At 41.6% G+C, this 19908-nt stretch overlaps 2 protein-coding genes across 3 annotated transcripts in view; both read left to right on the top strand.

Moving 5' to 3' along the window:
• The window catches only part of LOC111344939 (transcription elongation factor SPT6), a 28902-nt gene extending 18907 nt beyond the window's left edge, over window positions 1–9995 (top strand). For both annotated transcript variants that reach the window (XM_088742151.1, XM_088742150.1), the window contains exons 20-29: window positions 365–502; window positions 1335–1502; window positions 2211–2843; window positions 3069–3209; window positions 3336–3442; window positions 3683–3771; window positions 4291–4406; window positions 5097–5219; window positions 7319–7667; window positions 8683–9995. In XM_088742151.1, coding sequence (XP_088598277.1) covers window positions 365–502; window positions 1335–1502; window positions 2211–2843; window positions 3069–3209; window positions 3336–3442; window positions 3683–3771; window positions 4291–4406; window positions 5097–5219; window positions 7319–7667; window positions 8683–9167 — 2349 coding nt within the window. In that variant the 3' untranslated portion in view covers window positions 9168–9995. The remainder of the gene's footprint in view (window positions 1–364; window positions 503–1334; window positions 1503–2210; window positions 2844–3068; window positions 3210–3335; window positions 3443–3682; window positions 3772–4290; window positions 4407–5096; window positions 5220–7318; window positions 7668–8682) is intronic.
• A 7564-nt stretch (window positions 9996–17559) lies between these two features.
• Window positions 17560–19381, top strand: LOC111344941 (neuropeptide Y receptor type 2-like). The gene has a single exon (XM_022952208.2). It carries the CDS (start codon window positions 17560–17562, stop codon window positions 18643–18645), a length of 1086 nt encoding a protein of 361 aa, XP_022807943.2. The 3' UTR covers window positions 18646–19381.
• Window positions 19382–19908: the final 527 nt, after the last annotated feature.

Below are 19908 nucleotides of genomic sequence, written 5' to 3'. Positions count from 1 at the left end.
AGCCAATGAGAATTTGCATAAATACATTGAAACTGACTGATGCGCGGGAAATCGTGCACGACCAAGTCGCGATTGGTTTCAGTTTTGTATGTGATTGGTTGGGGGAGAGGCGCGAGTTTTCAGGACCGATCAGAAATCCTCTAACAGCCAAGAGTAAAAACAACGAGTTCATGCCAAAGATTTACGATAGCACCTTACCGGCATATGGAGGCGTGACAGGTTGTTTCAATATGAATAATGAGTTTTTGTTGACCAAGAAGGGGTACATGTAACAGTCCCTAGTGGCTCTCATAGATAAGTCCTCGGCGATGCCTCTACTATCACGTGGTTTAGTTCTAATTGCGCGATATTACTATTGTTGCAGAACGAGTTCCGTGAGTACCCACCCCTCCTACGTCACGCGGTGTCTCTTGGGCGCCGGATTCAGGACCCGTTGACAGAGTTTGCTGCTCTGTGTGTGGAGGAAGATGAACTGCTCTGTTTACGGCTGCATCCGTTTCAGGTAAAGTTGTTATTTTGCAACCGGGAATGAGCTCGTCTGTTAATAGTAATGAGTATGACAATGACAATCATAATAATCATGAAAATTATAATAATAGTAATAATGATTAGAATGATAGTTAACAACTATTCACCGAAATGGAGGTGGCTAGTGTAGCGGTGTATGTAGTATAGTAAATACTAAAACAGAGTGATAATACATCACAAAGAGATGACTTTAACTCACCTATTGCTGCAACTTTGCTTGAAGGTGAAGGATACCAAAGGATAATTGGAGTTTGTGTAGCCAATCACTGTGTGCCTTCAACGCCATCCACTCCTTTATTATACACTTATGAGAATAATAATGCAAACTCTTAACTCATACCATGCGTTAAGCTTTTTTGTTTACGTACAAATTGAGAGAAATTAGAGAGCAGAGTCAGAGGGCTGAACAAACAGGGCAGTCAGAATATAATAGTACTACTAATGATGATGGTCTTATCGCCTTGTTGATGTCCATAATGAGAACGTAACAAATGACTTGTATGCTCGGGGAAAGAAAAGGAAACTGCTAAATTTCAGGTTAGAAGATCTTTTCCTTGGTGGCTAAATTTACCTTAATTTCGCTGTCAGTATTTCTTTTAGGTGGGAGATTTAATTTTTCCCTTTTTAATAGGTTTGTAGACTTTCGACTCCACAGGCGATTATTCAAAATACCACTCGACCTTAAGTGAAGTATATTTTTTTCGTAAAGATCGAGTGTATGACCCAACGAACCAATGAGCTAGTGTACTAAGGGTTTGTCATCATCAGTGAAAACACAACACAAATTAGATATCCTAACTTTTCAGGACCAAGTACCTAAAGAGCAGCTTGTAAAAAGCCTCCATCGGGAATTCGTGACGGTTGTAAATGAGGTAGGCGTTGACCCTAATCGCCTGTTGGAACATCCCCATACAGTGTCGCTGCTGCAGTTTGTGTGTGGACTGGGACCTAGGAAAGCTTCCTCTTTATTAAAGGTATTAGTGATCAGTCGGAGTTTTCAAAATCATATCATTTTTCTGTTGAGTTTCTTATTTATTTTTACAAATAAGAGGTCAGGGTGAAGCGTAGGCTTTCCTCACACAGATCTTAAAAGGAACCTTTTGATAATCTTATGAGCTATCGTTTGGGACAAGGGAAACTACCTTCGACTTGAAAGGGACTACTTAATGTTAGATTGGTAAGAAAGAAAAATACCAAAGAGGTAATGATAAGCCAGAAAAAAATAAGGATGGTTAAGTACGAAGAAAACTCACGTAGATTGCACACGACTACAAAATTTTGGTTCGGTAAGATGAAAAACACAAAAGGGGTGATTATAAACCAACCAACTGACCGTTTTAAAAAGAGGGGAAAGGAATCTTATGGCCAATTACATCACGGCAAAACTGTCCAATCAGTGACAACAGCGATTCACTTGGTTGTCAAACCGTCAGTCATCACTACCGACAACAGTCCTTGTCAGGACTGCACTCACCCAGACGATCAGACTGCACTATTACATGTTACCCTCGGGTTCGTACCAATTACTGTAAACCAAGATGGAACAAGGATGGCTTTGGGGGAGGATGGAGTAAATTGATACGGATTGTGCATGACAAAGTCACAAACCATGGCTTAGCTCCTATCACGATGGGAGATCTGTTGAACAGCGGCAGTGAAATTATACATCTTGCTTTTTTCAGAGTCTACGTCAACAGTGCACCCGTCTCGAGAACCGCTCACAACTTGTGACCGTTTGTGGCCTGGGTCCTCAGGTGTTTCTCAACTGCGCAGGTTTCATCAAGATCGACACTGCGGCCATTAGCGACACAACCACGAACTATATCGAAGTTCTCGACGGTTCACGAGTTCATCCGGAAACTTACGAATGGGCCAAGAAAATGGCCGTCGACGCACTCGAATACGACGAGGCGACGATGGAGTCGAATCCGTCGTCGGCCTTGGAAGAGATTCTGGAGGCCCCCGACAGATTAAAAGACTTGGATTTGGATGCATTCGCAGAAGAACTTGAACGTCAAGGTTACGGGAACAAGCGTATCACACTGTACGACATCAGAGACGAGCTCTTCGGACAGTACCGGGAGCGTCGCTCTCCTTACCGATCTCTGACGGTGGAGGAAAGCTTCCGACTGATGACGGGTGAGACCAGCGAGTCTTTGTACGTCGGGAAGATGGTGGTGTGCACCGTAACTGGATTTGCGAATAGAAAACCTCCTCGTGATATGATTGATCAGGCCCAGCCTGTGAGAAATGACGAGACTGGTCAGTGGCAGTGCCCGTTCTGTCTGCAGGATACGTTCCCTGATCTGAGCGAGGTGAGGGTACAGGGTTATTTAACTGAGCATGCTCATTCATATGGAGGCGAAAGGGTTGAGTGAATGCAGAGAATAGACAGCAAGTTGCAAAGTTATTCGTGATCAGCTTGCAATCAACACTGCAAATAAAGTGCTTTTGTATGCAAAGAGGTGCCAAGTAAGTAATAATTTTGAAACATCTTAATTGTTAATTTCGACTCAAACTGAATGCCGTTGTTCTTGTAGGTGTGGACCCACCTTGATAATGGCAGTTGTGCTGGACAGGCCATTGGTGTTCGCACCAGACTGGAAAGTGGCTTATCTGGGTTCCTTCCCACCAAAATGATAAGCGACAAGTCCATTAGCAGTCCTCACGACAGAGTGAAGGTAATCGGTCTGGTTTCCTAATTAAACTGCCTCTCGATTATTTATAACACAGTTACTCAGCGGAAAGCTAAATAGAATTTGTCGGTTCCATAGCAATTCCGGTTGATTGAATGTGCTTACCATTAGGTTGGAATGACCCTCCACTGTCGCGTGACTCGTGTCAACATGGAGCGATTTCAATTGGACCTCACGTGTCGCTCGTCAGATCTCGCAGATAAAGAAGGAAAGTTCAGGTAAGTGTGAGTTCTGGCAATCATTTATATTTTGCTACAGCTTTTCCCAAAGTCTGTCGGTGAGACACTTTTTACAAAGACCTGTAAAAGACACAGACTTTTTACCTCGTATGAATAGTTTAAGTATATCTGATGTTGTTGTTTTGACATGACTAAATTCGCGCAGGCGAATCAACGTATTTGTTCTGTTTTTGCCCGTTCCAAGTTCAAATCATGGTCTTGTGTAAACTATTCTTGCAGTCTTCCTAAAGATTTGTATTACGATCAAGAAGCGGCTGACAAAGATAAGAAGGACGAGGAAGTGGCCAAAAAGAAAGCAAACAGGCCCAGTGAGTTCTGTTTAGGCTCTTTAATCGCCTTTGTTAGATATTCCCCATCTACGAAACCGTCTCTGAAATATCAACGGAAATGCGCCGCGCACAGTATGTTTGGAAAACTGTGTCGAGTACACAAGGTCAAGACTTACGTTAAACTTCCCTCAGCGAAAAAGCTGAAGAATATCTGCGCATTTTACAAACTCTCGCGGGCTCACAGTATGTAACCATAGCAACATGGAGTAAAATGGCAGAATTTTGAAAAATTAAAGGAGAAGCGTGGTTTTATGCCTAGGTAAAGCGAAAGTTGAAACCTTAAGCTGACAACTTTTTCACAGATCTTTTCACAGTCCACAAAATACTTTTTTGTGCATCATAGTCTCATTATTGAACATTTGTCTGAATGAAGCCGCAAATGGTTGTGCAGCAAGGTTAGAAAATCGAACCATGAGCTTAAGATACAAACAAAAATTTGTGAAAGAAGTTTAATCCTTGTGGTTTTCGAGTCAGTGAAAATGGATGTATTAATTTCAGAATACGTCAAACGGGTGATTGTACACCCAGCGTTTAAAAACATCTCATTTAAGGAAGCTGAGAGGCTGTTAGCCGATATGGACCAAGGGGAATGTATTGTGAGACCCAGCAGTAAGGTGAGTTACCATAAATGTAGAGGAATTTTCTGTTTGAGGGCCTGTTGACATGATGGTGGGGGACCCCTGGTAGGTAAGGTAACCCGCCTAGCCGTGGTCGAAGAAAAGCTTGTATTTACGTACATTCTTACAACCCCGGGGGATCCTGGGCAGGAAAAGGCAATGAGAACTCTCAGCAAATATGTGTCGCCGGATTCAAGTGCGGGAAAACTGGGTAATTGTGTGGTAATTTAGTTTGGTTTTACATCTATATGGTTGAAAAGGTAGTAAAAGTTCTCTAGAGCCAATTACAAAGCGTTGTATAGGAGAACTAATAACTGAAACTGATATAATCCCAGTGTATTTTGGACATTTAGTGAAAAAATTGCTTACAACCCTAAGTCTAGAAAACAACATCCACTAAACGTGGGGTGATAATCAAAGGAAAACGAAAAAATTCAAACTACCTGTTTGAACAATTCCTGTTTGTTTTTTATCTGAATGGTTTAGTTAATTATGCGAGTATTTTGAGCGAAGTTACTCCGAGATTTTGTGCATTGTTTTAAATCAAATCTTGAAGTTTGAAAATGAGGTTGAAAATGATTGCCATATTATCTGCCAGGTATGTTTTGCCAACTGCATACGAGAGTTGCAAAAAAAGCGCGTCGCCCCGTGTGAATTTAGTGAAAGTGTTTTATTGGCTCCCCTCAGGGCGCTGATCACCTGACTGTCACGTGGAAGGTCGACGAAGGAGTTTACCAGCACGTGGATGTGCGCGAGGAAGGAAAAGAAAACGCGTTCAGTCTTGGCCGGTCACTGTGGATTGACAGCGAGGTACGTATGCGAGGAAGTTAAGTTGCAAATGCAAATGAAATTTCAGGGTGTGTTTGGCGCATGAAGTTGATTTAAATTGTGCTTTTGTGTTTGATGTTTACATATGTTTTTGATTGAGATTAAACATCTTGGGTTATGAGGCGTAAAGAGGCACTGGAAGTTGTTGTGCCTAAGATTTTCAGAACTTTTGTGTTAGGAGTAAGCTTTCTACTTTCAATATTACTTATAGGTAGAATGTTCTGTAGATTAAAAGCTACATCTACTTTGGTAGATTCTTCCTAAAAATAAGTAGCTGACGACCTTCTCAAAGAAGTTGTAAATTGGTTCGAGAACTGGTTGGTAGAATCTGATGTAGCTTCCGGGAAGGCCTTCATCATTAGCGCTGCCCGACCTTTTATTCGCTTGCGGATAAGTGTGAGGCCTTCATGAACTAGCCAGCGCGGAGAGGTCAGAACCCTAGCAAGGGAGAGCTCTGAACCCTAGCAAGGGAGAGCTCTGAACCCTAGCAAGGGAGAGCTCTGAACCCTAGCCAACGAGAGCTCTGAACCCTAGCAAGGGAGAGCTCTGAACCCTAGCCAGCGAGAGCTCTGAACCCTAGCAAGGGAGAGCTCTGAACCCTAGCCAGCGAGAGCTCTGAACCCTAGCAAGGGAGAGCTCTGAACCCTAGCCAGCGAGAGCTCTGAACCCTAGCAAGGGAGAGCTCTGAACCCTAGCAAGGGAGAGCTCTGAACCCTAGCCAGCGAGAGCTCTGAACCCTAGCAAGGGAGAGATCTGAACTTAGCCAGCGAGAGCTCTGAACCCTAGCCGGCAAGAGCTCTGAACCCTATCAAGCGAGAGCTCTGAACCCTAGCAAGAGAGAGCTCTGAACCCTAGCCAGAGAGAGCTCTGAACCCTAGCTAGGGAGAGGTTTGCTCTCAAGTCGTCTAAAATTGATATTGGGGAGTTTACGAATCGATGACTTCTTCCTCGACGACGACTTTATGTGACGTCATCGACTTTGTCGTCGCCGTTTGCCATTGCGTGCCAGATTTAACTTACGAGCCAGATTTAACTTACGAGCTGCGGACGTCGACGTCCAATTGATCCTTTCTCTTAAAGTCTCTTTCCAGTAACCTTAGTCTGTCTTTGATGGACTTTTGTAACACATTGAAGAATGGCTCTTGTAACTGATTCAGGCCTTCGGCAATTCGGTCGAGGCAATTTTCTCTTTCACGACTTCTTAATTTGTATTTCCACAGTTCGGATAGCATAATCTCTTTTGCCAACAAGACATCGTGTTGTCCACTTCATCGCCGAGTTCCTGAAATAGCAGTCGATATCTAATCAAAGACAGTTTATTCTAAAGGACTGGAATATCAAACTTAGGAACGAGTATTCAATAGACAAAATCTTTCCGTGTATCTGACTGAATCTTCGCATCGCTTGTGTTGCGTCTTGTGACTACTCGAAAGCGTTTAAAGAGCATTTGATAACTATTCAAAACTGATTTATAGCCAATGAATGGATAAAAACTTAAAACCTTTGAATGAAGATGACTAGTTTCTTTTACAGTTTATCTCTCTTGGTATGTGAATTGACCTTGAAACACCAATTTCCCTTTATTTATTCCCTTACCGTGCGTTTGAAGGGCTTGGGTCATTGTTTTCGCCGTTTGACATCTTTCCTGTTTGATAAATGAGAACTATGACGTAAATAACATTCAAGAAGCAGGAAAAAAACTGTTTCAGGAAAGCTCCCGTTAGTATATTTGGAAGGTGTTTTGGTATTAAGCGTTAGATTCAGCAAATATTCTGAACAAAACGTACCTTTCGACGTGTTGCTGGGAAGATGACTTCAGAACAGCTCTTCTGAAGTCGTCGCCTCCTTCCAGACGACACGCGAAATAATGCCACATCCGGTAACGCATGCGCATAAACTACCTCTAATGTTGAGACGTCGTCGTCCTCTGAGAAGTCGTCAATTCGTAAGCTCCCTATTATCGGTACCAGACCCCCCCCCCCGGCAAAGCTTTCCCTGACTTGTTTCAAATCTGCCGTGCAGCGCTAGTAACGAGTGTCTGCTTGCATACTTAATCTAAGTGAGCATTCTCGATATGATAGGAATTTGAAGATCTGGACGAGATCATTGCGCGGCATGTTCAGCCGATGGCTTCATTCGCGCGAGAGATTCTCAATCACAAGAACTACAGAGCTGTAGACGGAGTGAAGGCAAAACTGGAAGAAATTCTGCAAGCGGAGAAACGGAAGGCTCCACAAAGGATCCCTTACCTTATGAGCACAACTAAAGAATTCCCTGGGAAGTTCTTCTTGGGGTATCTTCCCCGTGTCAAACCACGGATAGAGTATGTCAGTGTCACCCCCGATGGGTTCAGGTACCGAGGAAGAGTTCACGCCACGTTGAATGGCTTGTTCAGATGGTTCAAAGAGCACTTCAGGGACCCCATACCTGGTAGGTGCCCGCTTGCCGGCCATTCTGTCTGTGCGTCTGTCTGTCTTTACGTCTGCCTGTCCGTTTGTCTTTCTATCTGCCTTTCTTTCTGTCTATCTCGTGTTTGTCTTAGTGGAGGCAGTGTGGCCGAGTGGTTAGAGTGTCGGACTCGTAATCCGCCGCTCTCGGATTCGAGTCCCACCCTGACCACTGGATCTGTTTCACGGTGGCCCCGAGTTCAGATCCTTGGCCACGCTTGTAAATAGCCAACTGGTTTGCCTCCGGCCAGTTGGGGTTCTTAATGATGTTCTTAATGATGTTATGTTCAATTTAGACCATTTGTTTCATTTGTTTGCAAGGACCACAATGGAAACTACTGGTTCACCAGTAATTGTGTAATCCTATAAAAAGACTTTTTTTTTTTTGTCTGCTTGTCTGTCTGCCTGAGCCAAAGTTAACTCTGGGTTAAAAAAAAAAAAAACAACAACAACAACTTGAAGCGCGGGAAAACTTGGGGACCAAGTGGCGAGTGGGTTTAGTTTTGAATTTGAATTGTCGAGGACGTGGCGCGAGGTTTTTTGTTTGGATCCATGTTATTGCGGAGTAAAGCAAAACCAAAGTAATAATAACAGGGCTCGACATTAACGGAAGCCAACTAGCCACAGACTACAGTAGTGGAAATTCAGTTGGCAAGTAGTTTTCGATTTCCACTAGCCAGTTTGGTCAGTAAACAAACTGAAATTGTTGTAACGTTTTGGTTACTAGCCACTCGGCTAGTAAGTTGGAAAGTTAGTGTCGAGCCCTGATTACCCGGATTATTTCCGACAATTCACGATCAACGATCAGATGACCCCTGACGAAGGCACTAGACAGGAGTGTCGAAACGTTTGGTCGATGAATAGTAATTTCCCCGGTTTCATTCATTAAATCCTTAAACCACCATCAGACCATGTCTAATTTGAAATTGCTGTGTTATCTCCTGTCCCCTGTGGTTACGCCATGCTTGCGTATTTAAGTGACTTCTTCTATATTTCAGGTACTCCTCGGCACAGGATGCCAGTTGCCATGTCCGAGGGCAACACCCCTTACACCCCAGGAGGTACTCCCTCCATCAATTCTGATGTGGACCCCGCTCGACTGTTACCTCAGCTCCAGCAGCACTTCCCCAGGGGAATCAACGACCCCAAGGTCTACTCTGCGCTGGCCGCTGTCGCCAGGCAACAACAAGACTCTCAAAAGAAGACCCCTACACAGCTTACGCCTGCGCAGTGGGGTGCAGCCGCAGCCCAACATGTACAGCGTCAAAAGAAGCAGCGCTCATCACAACACCAGTCAACGCCGACACAGCAAACCCCAACACAACACACGCCCACTCAACAGGGTTACCAACAATATCCACAGTATGGTTACTATCAACAGCATCAAGATCAAAGTCAAGCCCAGACTCCCACCACTTACGGATATCAGCAGACATATTCAGGTAGCAAGTCAAGTGGGAAGGAAAGCAGCAAGAGTCGGTAACCTGACGTAGGCAGCTACCCATACCCCTGTACCCTCGGTTTCAAGTCTCTATTAAATCAGCTTTCCTCTCTTATTTAATACATCGTTATCTAAGAGGAAAGGAACATTAAACCTAAACAATTTTTGTATGCAAGTAATGGCGTAAAAGTTGTATTCGGTGTTGAAAATTGTCCCTGAGTTTTTGTCTTTTGTGATGCTCGTTTCTTGTTATGCTCAAATTAACAGAAAAGAACAATTTAATGGCAATGAAAACATCATTAATCGACTCTGACAAAAGTCCAAATTCTTTCAAGACTAGCGGGAGAAGTATCTGCATTACTTATTTCTTGTATGACAGGGAAGAAACCAGACTAGTGACTCGCGTCTCGTTCTATTGGTAACTTGTAATGGCGAAGTTTACTGTAAAAAAAGAAAAAAAAAAAGAAAGGAGCAGTACTGACCGCTGGGACTGTAGTGCATATTTATGCAACATAGGACGTTTGACTGAAAGAAAATAAATTACGATATGTCACTAAGGGTTACATAACTGATGAACAATGTAAGGCACTGCTTATTCTATAGTGTTTTTGTCCCGTGTTTTCGCTCGTTCGTTTGTTCGCTTACTTTTTCGTTTCGTAAAAGCCACACAAACGGCTTTGGTCGAGTAAAGCTTGTTGTTTGTCGGCGTTCATCGGGTATGGTTCGCCAAGAATCGTAGACGCTGGTGCTGTCATATGTAGGTATTTTTGTAAACTATTATACAAAGTGTATTGCTACTAACAACATAGGGTGAATTTGTGAAGATTGACGCATCCTGTGTAAGAAAACAGTAAAACAAATTCAAAACTAGTACGCATAATCTTTTTTTCTTTATTGCGAGGCGAGGGGAATCGAAAACAAATTTAATTGTCGTTTTTAAGACAGCCTTGTTGACTGGACAAGAACAGAATGAACATTTTGACCCGCACTCGTAGCTTTTCCACAATTATGCTCCAAGACTCAAAGCACACTTGTTGAAAATATCTTCCAGGGCCATTTGTCAAGAATTTGTCTTCATCCAATCTGTACTAGACCTATTAAAAATTTATCGAAAGATCTATCCTTGCATGAAATTGGTCAACGAAGCTTTCTACACTTCATTGCTGATCGAAAACAAGTTCGGAAACCTCCAGCGTTCGTTTAGAATTCCTTTTAATCCAAAAGAGAAGGAGCAACTCCCCAAGGCTAAGTTTGGACTTTCGATGAGTTAATTTTTCTGGTGATAATAAAATAGAGGGCAAAGTTACTGAATACTGATTGGTCAATGAAGAGGGTATTCTTAATTTTGCGTGAGAAGAGGGCAAAATTACTAGCTCATGATTGGTACTCAGGTTGCCTAGCAACAGCTTATGCTATCGAAAAGTTGTTGCAGCTGAAGATTTTCTGTAACAATGGCGTCTCGTTTCGAGATAGTTGACGAGGAATATATCGAAGAATTAAAAGACAAGAGTGAAAACGGAAACACGAGGTAAAGCACGGAGTACTGGAAGAACGTTTTCAAAAAGTGGGCGAATGAAAGAAACTTCCAAACAAATTTAGAAGAGTACGAGAGCGATGTCCTCGACCGAACACTGGCGCAGTTTTATGCCGAGTTACGAAAAGAAAACGGGGATGAGTATGAGCCCGACTACCTGGAAGTAATGCAGGCATCACTGGAGAGATATCTAAAATCAAAAGCCTCTCCAAAGTCCTGGTATCTTTGTGCAAGAATAAAATTTCATTCAGCTCATTCGTGCTTTTGTGGCCACTGATTCTCTGTCAACTTTATATGGCTTCTTATGACTGATTACTGAAGAGCGCATTCAGAAATTCAGTAATTTTCCCCTCAATTTCATTAACAAGTAATCGCATGGGGCCGAGTAAAATTAAGGATTAATGTCACTTGTGCTCGGAAGTTGTTGAAATTGCCCGAGTCGCGAAGCGACGAGGGCAATTTCAGCAACTTCTGAAAACACACGTGATATTAATCCTTAATTTTACTCGGCCCCACACCTACACGAAGTGGGGCAGTTGACACCATCAGGAACCTTGAAATGTAAATGAGTTGAGAAATTCAACGTGGAAATAAATTTGGGGAAGAAGCTTGATGTAAATTTGCATAGAAAGGTTTTCCGATCGGAGACTGATTGTAATTGAGATTTGTTTCAGTTGATAATTATTAAAACCACCGCTGGATTTGTATGCTACACATTGTCCAAAGAGGAGAGGAGACGAAAGAAAGGTCTTCTAGCGATTTTATTTGGAGGCTGAGAGTAATTGAAAAAACACAAATTTCCTCCGAATCATTGATATAAAATGACATGAAGCAACCACGTGTTTTTCTTATTTATTAGAGGGCACAACACAAAACGTATCGTTGAAATTTTGCTTTACGTTTTATTCAATTACAAAGCCTTTTATCCTTACAAGACTTAATACTGCTGCTGAAAACCGTCTGCAAAACGTTCCATTTAAAATCGACATCTCCAGATTGTTCTTATGAAAGAAGGTGTTTCAAATGTATATCGTATGAATGAAAGATAAAACAAACCGGAATTTACCATTTTCTTTTTTCCTCACCTCTCGATGACTGGAACTGTTATCACGGACCACTCCACTGCTCTGACCGAAAAATCCTTCTTAATCCAGCAGATTGGCGAGAGCTGTTCATCAGCTAGGAAGAATTCTCCATCATTTCAGAAACAGCTCTAAATTTAATAAACAAACTGGTCTGAAACTAATTTTTTAATTAATGAAATATCAGACACCCAGATCTGAGAGTCAAAAACAATTTCCAGTGAAAGATAGTAGATATCCAATCATGTTGGCAGGAGTGCGGTCGAAATAATATTATATAAAAGAAATTTAAGGAACAATTTTGGACAGCATCTGAAACTGAAAAAATCGGAAAGGAGTCAAATTCAGTGACATCAAGTGAGACTGGATGAACTTCAGAGTATGGGAAGATGAGTGCAAACAAATGCTTTCATAAGAGACAAAAGATCTCTGGCATAACATATCTTATTCGATCTCTGAAAGATTTGAATACATTCTCTTTGACCAAAGAAGTGGAACGTGGTTTGCCGTCGGAACATCGATCACCGTATGTAACTTAAATAGAAATTCTAGTATTTGTCTCACGCACTAATACCACACCATCTATTATGTCTAGTTTCTTTCTTTCTTGTTTCTTTTCTTTTACAAATAGTAGACTGACTTAAAATGGACAGGAGCCAGCTCGAAACCATATGTTTCTCCTCGCCACTAAACTCCAGTAATGATCAAACTATGCCCTTAATTTAAAAATTGCTTGGTAATCATTCGTAATTTTCTTACTATTTCATAGCAATATCTTTTTCTGCGAGGAATATACAATATTTTTTCTTTTATAGAAAAACTAATCTGGATCAGCAATTCCAGCTTTTTAACCTAATTCATTTTCATGGTATGTTCTTTCTTTCAACGTAGGTGTAAATTGCATTTGCCTCCAACAATAAAAAAGATAAGGATATTGGCCATAGCTGCTTTACGGGCTTATTGCGATATTTCCTTTGGCTTTTAAGGTAAAGTCAGACAATTACCTCGTAAAATTTCGTAAAATTTCTTCAAAATTCGAGATTGTATTAACTTTGACCAGCCTCAGCACCGGCATTTCTCTTTATGAAATACTTGGAGCTATAATTTATAAATAAACGCTAAGAAAGTAGATTAATATACTAAACTCGCGAAGAAGTTTATAAAAATGCAGACATGGTGTCTACATCACTGCAAAATCTGCGGATGTTTTTCTTTTCTGCTCTCACAAGATATTACTTAAAGCTCTTCGAGGGTGATGTTCATTTGCATCAAAAGTGTTTTGATATATATATATATATACATACTTACTACTCACGCTATCGCATGGTCTTGTAACCGGAACATAAGTTGCTTACTCTCACTCCCTCAAAACTGCAACTTAAAAGGTTTTATACTAATTTTCAGTACCACTTCCTATCTCTTAAGAGTTCCTTTATCAATTATGGAAGAATATCTTCCCGTGAAGTAGACAGCTTTGGTGTAGGCAGTGGCAGCGGAGCTTGTCGAGTCGTGAAGGGGGCGGGGGGGGGGAGGGGAAGGAATTGGCCACATCGTACGTCAAACCGACGCATACCCTCGATGATAGTCGTTCATTACACCAAAAAGGTTTTTTTTTTTTTTTTTTTAATTTTTTTTTTTTTTAACGTAACAGTGTCTGTGGTGTGTCTGTAATCCCTCTTTGGCGCTGGCCGGTCATGGTCGAAACTATCTTGAATTTTTCAACTCTCAGAAGTTTTATATTGATAGCTGTACGAGGTGGTTGTCTGACTTACTTTAAAGCCAGAAGTTATTTTCCCCGGTGTGATTCCTCCGAAATTATTTAAGAAAAGACGAGTTTACTGAATATTTCGCTGAGCCAATTTTCTGCTGCGATTGCGATAATTTGCACACCGAAAACTGAGTGTGTTCGTGGGGTGACGGGAGGGGTAGGGCTAGCCGGATGGAGCTCAAGCCATCAACTCATATTCGAATACATAATCGTGTTCGAATACGTTATCGTAATTGCCATTGTGAAACTACACATGTCAATTTGTGTTGCGGCATTACCCCGCATTCTGGCAGAATGACAAATCGCGTTGTAAATTGCTCAAAGGCAAACGACATTTTGCTAAACTTTTTGGATTATTATTTTTTCATTTCCACTTGAAAATGTTTTTTTGGTCGGAAACTTGATGAATCTGATGAATTTCGTACTTCACATTTTCTGATAGTCGGAAAAGCCACTCTAACAACTTTTGAAATGGTTATTGACGCCGAATTTGAATTAATAGGGAGTGTGCCTCGACAACTTGAGTCTGCCTGTCAAGCAAATAGTTAGCCAGAGATTTTATCGAAGAACACTTGTCAAAAACTCCTGTCGTGAGAAACTCACCGCTGGAGGTGAATTTCTTTAAAACTCTTTACAACTTCCACAACAAGTGTTCTGTCAAGTTACCTACCCTCGTGAATTTAAACAAGTCAGTCTTATTTTTTCAAAACGTGATATGCCAGTCTTAGAACAAAGCTTACTGCCAAGTTTAATCTTGTCACATATTTTTTTTTTCCCATCCAAAATGCCAACAAAAACTTGCCAAGAGAAGCTTGCAATTGTAAATACAGCATTGTTCGATCGGGCAGAAAATTTCCAAGTAATTGTCTAAATGAAATAATGAATTCAAACCAGATGTCATTTTCGCAATTTTGATATGATTATCGTGGGGGATGTATTTCTCTCAGTAGCACCGCTTTACCTAACTTGTGGTACCAAGCAAATTTTCATCCACCTCTTCAAATAAACTGTGAGCGACGGACTGGGGTCTTATTTCAATCCCTAATCTACAGCCAAGTTACACCTTTAACAGCTATTCAAATAGCATTTTTATCTGGCATTGCCAAACTCTTACAGGACACCAGCCATGTAAACACAAATGCTTTCTGTCAACAAGCCCTACTTTGCTATTCAAATTGACCGGCGTTGCTCTGATACGATCACAACTGACTCGAAGAACTTTTGGGAGCTGTCGTGGTCGATGTTGAACGCAGCATTGAAAAGAAAATAGATCCTTATTCATCTATTTTTTGTTCTGAGAACTTAGTAGTGACTGAAAGGACAGTAAGCCTCTGATGTTCAGGAAGGCGAGTTTTTAATATTTTTTCTCCATTTTTACGAATTATTCCCTACACATGCTTTGTAGTTCGAGAAAATGGCAGAAGCTTCTCTTATTGGTCACCATGTCTTATAGAGAAGTCTTCGATTTTTCTATGCGAAACCGCATTACTTAATTTGCCGCTCTTATTTCTCAGGCGGACAAAATGGTTTCAACAGCTCCGATTATTTTTTCCTCAAAAGTACTAGTAACGTAATAATTTGAATATTTATAAGAAACATACTGCTTTAAAAATCCGTTTTGTCCATCAGCATAGCTATTAAGTTACGGCAGTTTTTCATACGCGGAAAAATGGTTTTACTGCCGGTACCTTTTTATTTTTTCCTTCGAGCGCAGTGTTATTGGAACATTTACGTTCTATGCGATACCAAAGCAAGTGTTTTTCGCCTTAGTTGGGGGAATATCTTTAAATTGGGCGGAGCTAGGGTACTTGCTTGTGGCTGCAACGCTTCTAATTATTGAGCAATTTTGTTAAACACTGTTAGTATTTTGAAAAAAATTCAACTTCTTCAGAGCTTCTAAAAAAAACTCTCACACAAGCAATCGATTAAAACCATCTGCCAAGTCGCGTACGTGTTCCCGGTGTTAATTAAAACAATTTTCGGCGGCTTACTGCAAAGTAATTGATGCCTGTCACCAACGATAACACTAAAATTAGACTTTGGAAGGGCAAATAAAAGAATTACGGAAAGATGTGAGACTAGAGCACTCAGCTCAGCTCTCAGTGTTAGGGAAATTGGAAAACTGCGTGCCCATGATAATCGAAGTTTAACACACACAAGGACTTAGTAGTCCGTCACAGTCACGACATTAACATTGATCCTGTGAACCTGCTGTTGAAAGAGCTCTGCACATCCCAGACAGCTTTCAGTTCTTTGAGTTCTGACGAAAATAAGAAAACGTGAGTCTTGTTGGCATATTTGATCATGTGAAACTGACTTCTGACCAGGCAGATGATATAATCATTATAACGTTCTCAAAAATTTATGAAAAAGTAATTTAGAATTACAGTTTTTCAAAAATGTCTTCATATGTGTTCAGAAAAAAGGTCAATTTTCGCCGTGGGGCATGCGAAAAAGTAATTTCAAAATACAGTGCTTCAAAAATATCTTCATAGGTGCTCAGTAAAGTGGTCAATTTTCGCAATGGAGCATGTCATATCGTAATTAACTTTTCGACCTTTTCCGGTGAGATAGCGACAAGGACTCTCCAGAACAGATTTAAACCGATCTCTTTTGAAGGACTCCTCCTCCCGAAATCTAAAAAAAATCTTAGATAGCTTCTCCGAGGACGTGCAAGATCAAAATAATTAAATTTTTTCAAACTCTGATTTTATTCCCAGAGACAAATGAAAAACTGATTGTGAGGCTCGAAACAATCTCCTCCATCCCAAGGAGAACATAGTATAAAATGTCTTTTGCGTTTAGATCAAATCATTTTCTCTCCGATAAATTTCTCCCCTTAAGGTAAATCTTAGACCTCGAGCAGTCCCTCTTTTTCGGCGATGTCTGTCGCGTGAGTTAAAAAAGAAAAAACGAGAAAAAAAATTGATGTTAGCGCACCGCGCAGTACTCGTGACTTTAGGGACCTTAAGAAACCACGACGGCGACGCCAAGGAAGACTTCGATTAAAAAATGAATTTCTACTCTTAGTTAGAATTTCAAAAATGGCTGCAGGAGCTTACTGTCTCATATAGCGCCACAGCTCAACTTCCGCATGACGTATAAAGTAGCCGTTGAGTTCCAAATGGAAATTAAAATAATTTGCCGTCGCGGTTTCGGATCGCAGACGACGCAACTTTTGGCGATTTCACGTTGTTGTTTTGCATAGGACGGCTATAAAATGTACAAAGTTTCAAAACGCACCTGCTGAGCTACTGTTCTGCCAATTAGATCTCTTGTTTTCCACGTCCTCGTTGCCGTCGCCATCGTGGTTTCTTAAGGTCCCTAAATTTAAGCAAACCACGACGGCTACGGCAACGAGAACGTGGAAAAACAATAGATCTAATTGGCAGAACAATAGCCCAGCGCAAGCGCTTTAAAACTTTGTACATTTCTTAGCCATCCTTTGCAAAACAACAACTTGAAATCACCAAAATTTGCGTTGTCTGCGAAGCGAAACCGCGGCGGCAAATTATTTTAATTTACATTTGGAACTCAACGCTACTTTTATACGTTATGTTGAGTTTGAGGTCTGGCGCCCTATAAGACGGTAAACACATGCAGCCATTTTCGAAATTCTAACTAGAAGTAGAAACTCATTTTTTAATCGAGGTCTTCCGTGGCGTTGCCGTCCTGACTGCTGAAAGTCCCTACCTTGCTCCGGCGTGATGACATCATTTTTTTTTTTTTTTTTGCTGATTTGTTTTGACTCGCACGACGGACTTCGCCGGAAAGGAGGGACTACTCGTACTCTAGGGTTGGCATAGCTTCTAAGCCAATAAGTTCATGTCGCGCTCAAGTTTACGCAGAGTAACTTTTTATCGTAATAATCCATCAATGTATGAATGTGAGATTTAGCAATCTGTAATGAAAACTATCAGCGAAGAAAACCAAGAAGGAAACACAGAGCTTTAGTGTTCAACAATAGAAAAGATTTCGTGTGCTAACATTTCTCCTCATCAATTTTTATGACAGGAATCCAATCAAGTCGATTTCAGTCTGGCAAGGAAGATGAACGTCACTTACAACTCGGCGAGTATTCAACCGCCAAATGGCATAACTAATGCTTCCGGTACAGAGTCGCATTTCACTGAGCCAGTAGCGTCAAAAGTCTTTCGCCTCGTGGTGTTCTCGATTATAATACTCGCCAGTTTACTCGGCAATTCATTGGTTTTAAAATCAGTGCTGGAACTTCCTAGGAAATACAAACCATTCACGTATTACCTGGTGGGAAATATGGCCGTGGCCGAAATCATCAGCTCAATTTGCCTCCCATTCACTATGGTGTACGCAGAGACCCACAGCTGGATATTTGGACAGTTTCCTTGTAGGCTAATTATTCCTCTACAGGTCACAGCCATTATTGTGGTTACAAGCGACATGGCAGCCATAGCTATCTATCGCTATCGGGTAATGACGTCCCCGCTCAAGAAACAAGTAAAAACATCCGTAATGCTGGCTGTTATTGGAGGAATATGGTTGGTGGCCTTTGTTTTATCGCTGCCTTTAGCTGTAACACGGATTTTGGTGGAGCACCCATTAGGACATAAAGTTTGCATGTCAAAATTTCCGATCGGTGACCAAAAAAATTATACCATCGTGAGATTCGTTCTCTCTTATATAGCACCCTACCTGGTTATGTTATGTTCCTATGGAGCTGTGGCGGTCAAACTCAGGCGTCGTCAGCTCCGAAGGAACCTCGACGAAGTGTCAGAGATTACGATGACTACGACAACATCACGAAGCAATTCGTACGCAGACCCACGAGCGGCGATCTATGTTCGTCCGAGAGCGGCAAGCAACTTGAAATCCGGGTCAGTGCACAAGTCTAGCGTGGAACTTGAACGCGACCTGTTGAGAATGATCTACGCTATAATTTTGTCATTCGTAGTTTGTTATATACCCTATCAAGCATTGTTTTTGTGGGAGCATATTGTAGGCATTAATAACAGTTACCACTTTCGTTACCAGGCCATGCTCCGCCAGTATTTCTATGTGCTGACGTGTTACCCAAGTGCCCTTCATCCTTTGTGCTATGGTACAATGAACAGATTCTTTGCGCGAGCTTTTTCTAAGATAGTAATGTGTAGGCGCTAACCGAAGCTTCTTTTAACAAGACATAAGCTAAGTCAGTTGATAATTGCTGAATCGAATCACGCTTAGCGACCTGCCACTCTTTATCGCTTAGGAGTGGGGGCTCGGAAGATTTCGGTTGTGTTGGGATAAAATTTACCTATTCCCCCCTCCCCCAAGGCTCTGTAATATTCTTATACCCACTCCCCCTTCCATTAGCAGTTAGTTGACCGTCAACTTTATACAGCGACGGCTGATCACCCCTCCGTCACCCCTGAAGTCCGGGTGATCTCCCCTAAAAGTCCTTCCCTCCAGGAAATGTAACTTCTAACGTTTGAGTGACATGGGAACGAATTAGTCAGAAATTAATATTGGACGGCGCGTTGAAGAGGTTCGCGTGGCATCGTGGTAGTTTCAGATTCTTTTGGGTTTTCGCGGAAAATCAAGTCATTCTTGGGTTTGACCACTTTCTTTTTTCTTATTTAAGGTAATTTTGTTTTACAATTCTCTGTAAAATATCACAACATTCATTGATTTTTCTATGTGATTAGTAATGTATCTAGGTTGGCTATCCTTTTCTCGGGGTATCGTGCTGCTGCATTAGATGAGGAATTGGTTTTTTCGTGTCTGGAGTAGCACAGGCTATTTTTGTAGAACCCTTTAGTTTCAGTGAACACATGCAGTGCATTGCAGATCGTGTAATGGTGCGTATACCACAGGACTGGCTGACTCATCCTAAATAAACTTTCACATTGATTATCTCGCCCGATTGTAGTCAGAATATACTAGGTGACTAGTGTCTCAGTTCAGTTCCCGAGTGTAGTCAGAATATACTAGGTGACTAGTCTCTCAGCTCTATGCTGTTTGAAAAGGGAGACGGGGAAAGGGGGTGTGGTGGTGGTGGGAATTCTTACTTTGTGTACCCCGCGCTCGCATCTCCCGCCATCTCCTCTTCTTCTTTGTTAAATTAAACAAATATTTATTAACTACTGATCCACAAAGTCTACAACGTAAGCTGCACTGTCGTTTCGTGAGGGCCTTGAATGGGAAAATGACACGGAATTTGTCTACCATCTTTTCACAAAGCAAGACAAGCGAGGCACCGGTACTTGGAATCACAAGCAAAGGAAAGTGGGACTGGTACTGGGATTTCGCCAAAAATAGACTGCAAATATGGTTGTGGGGAACATAAGGATTTACTCTCCCCCCCACCCCTCCCCCTTCAACCCGTTCAGGACCCTCGTCGGTAGTACATGTAGTTGAGCAGATAGATATTATTATTAACAA

This window comes from Stylophora pistillata, chromosome 13, assembly GCF_964205215.1.
Source record: "Stylophora pistillata chromosome 13, jaStyPist1.2, whole genome shotgun sequence".
Taxonomy (NCBI): domain Eukaryota; kingdom Metazoa; phylum Cnidaria; class Anthozoa; order Scleractinia; family Pocilloporidae; genus Stylophora; species Stylophora pistillata.
This window is presented reverse-complemented; position numbering and strand designations above follow the sequence as displayed.

What these genes read in the sequence shown, in the direction of transcription:
- LOC111344941 (XM_022952208.2), top strand. Translation starts at nt 17,560, where the DNA reads ATGAACGTCACTTACAACTCGGCGAGTATTCAACCGCCAAATGGCATA.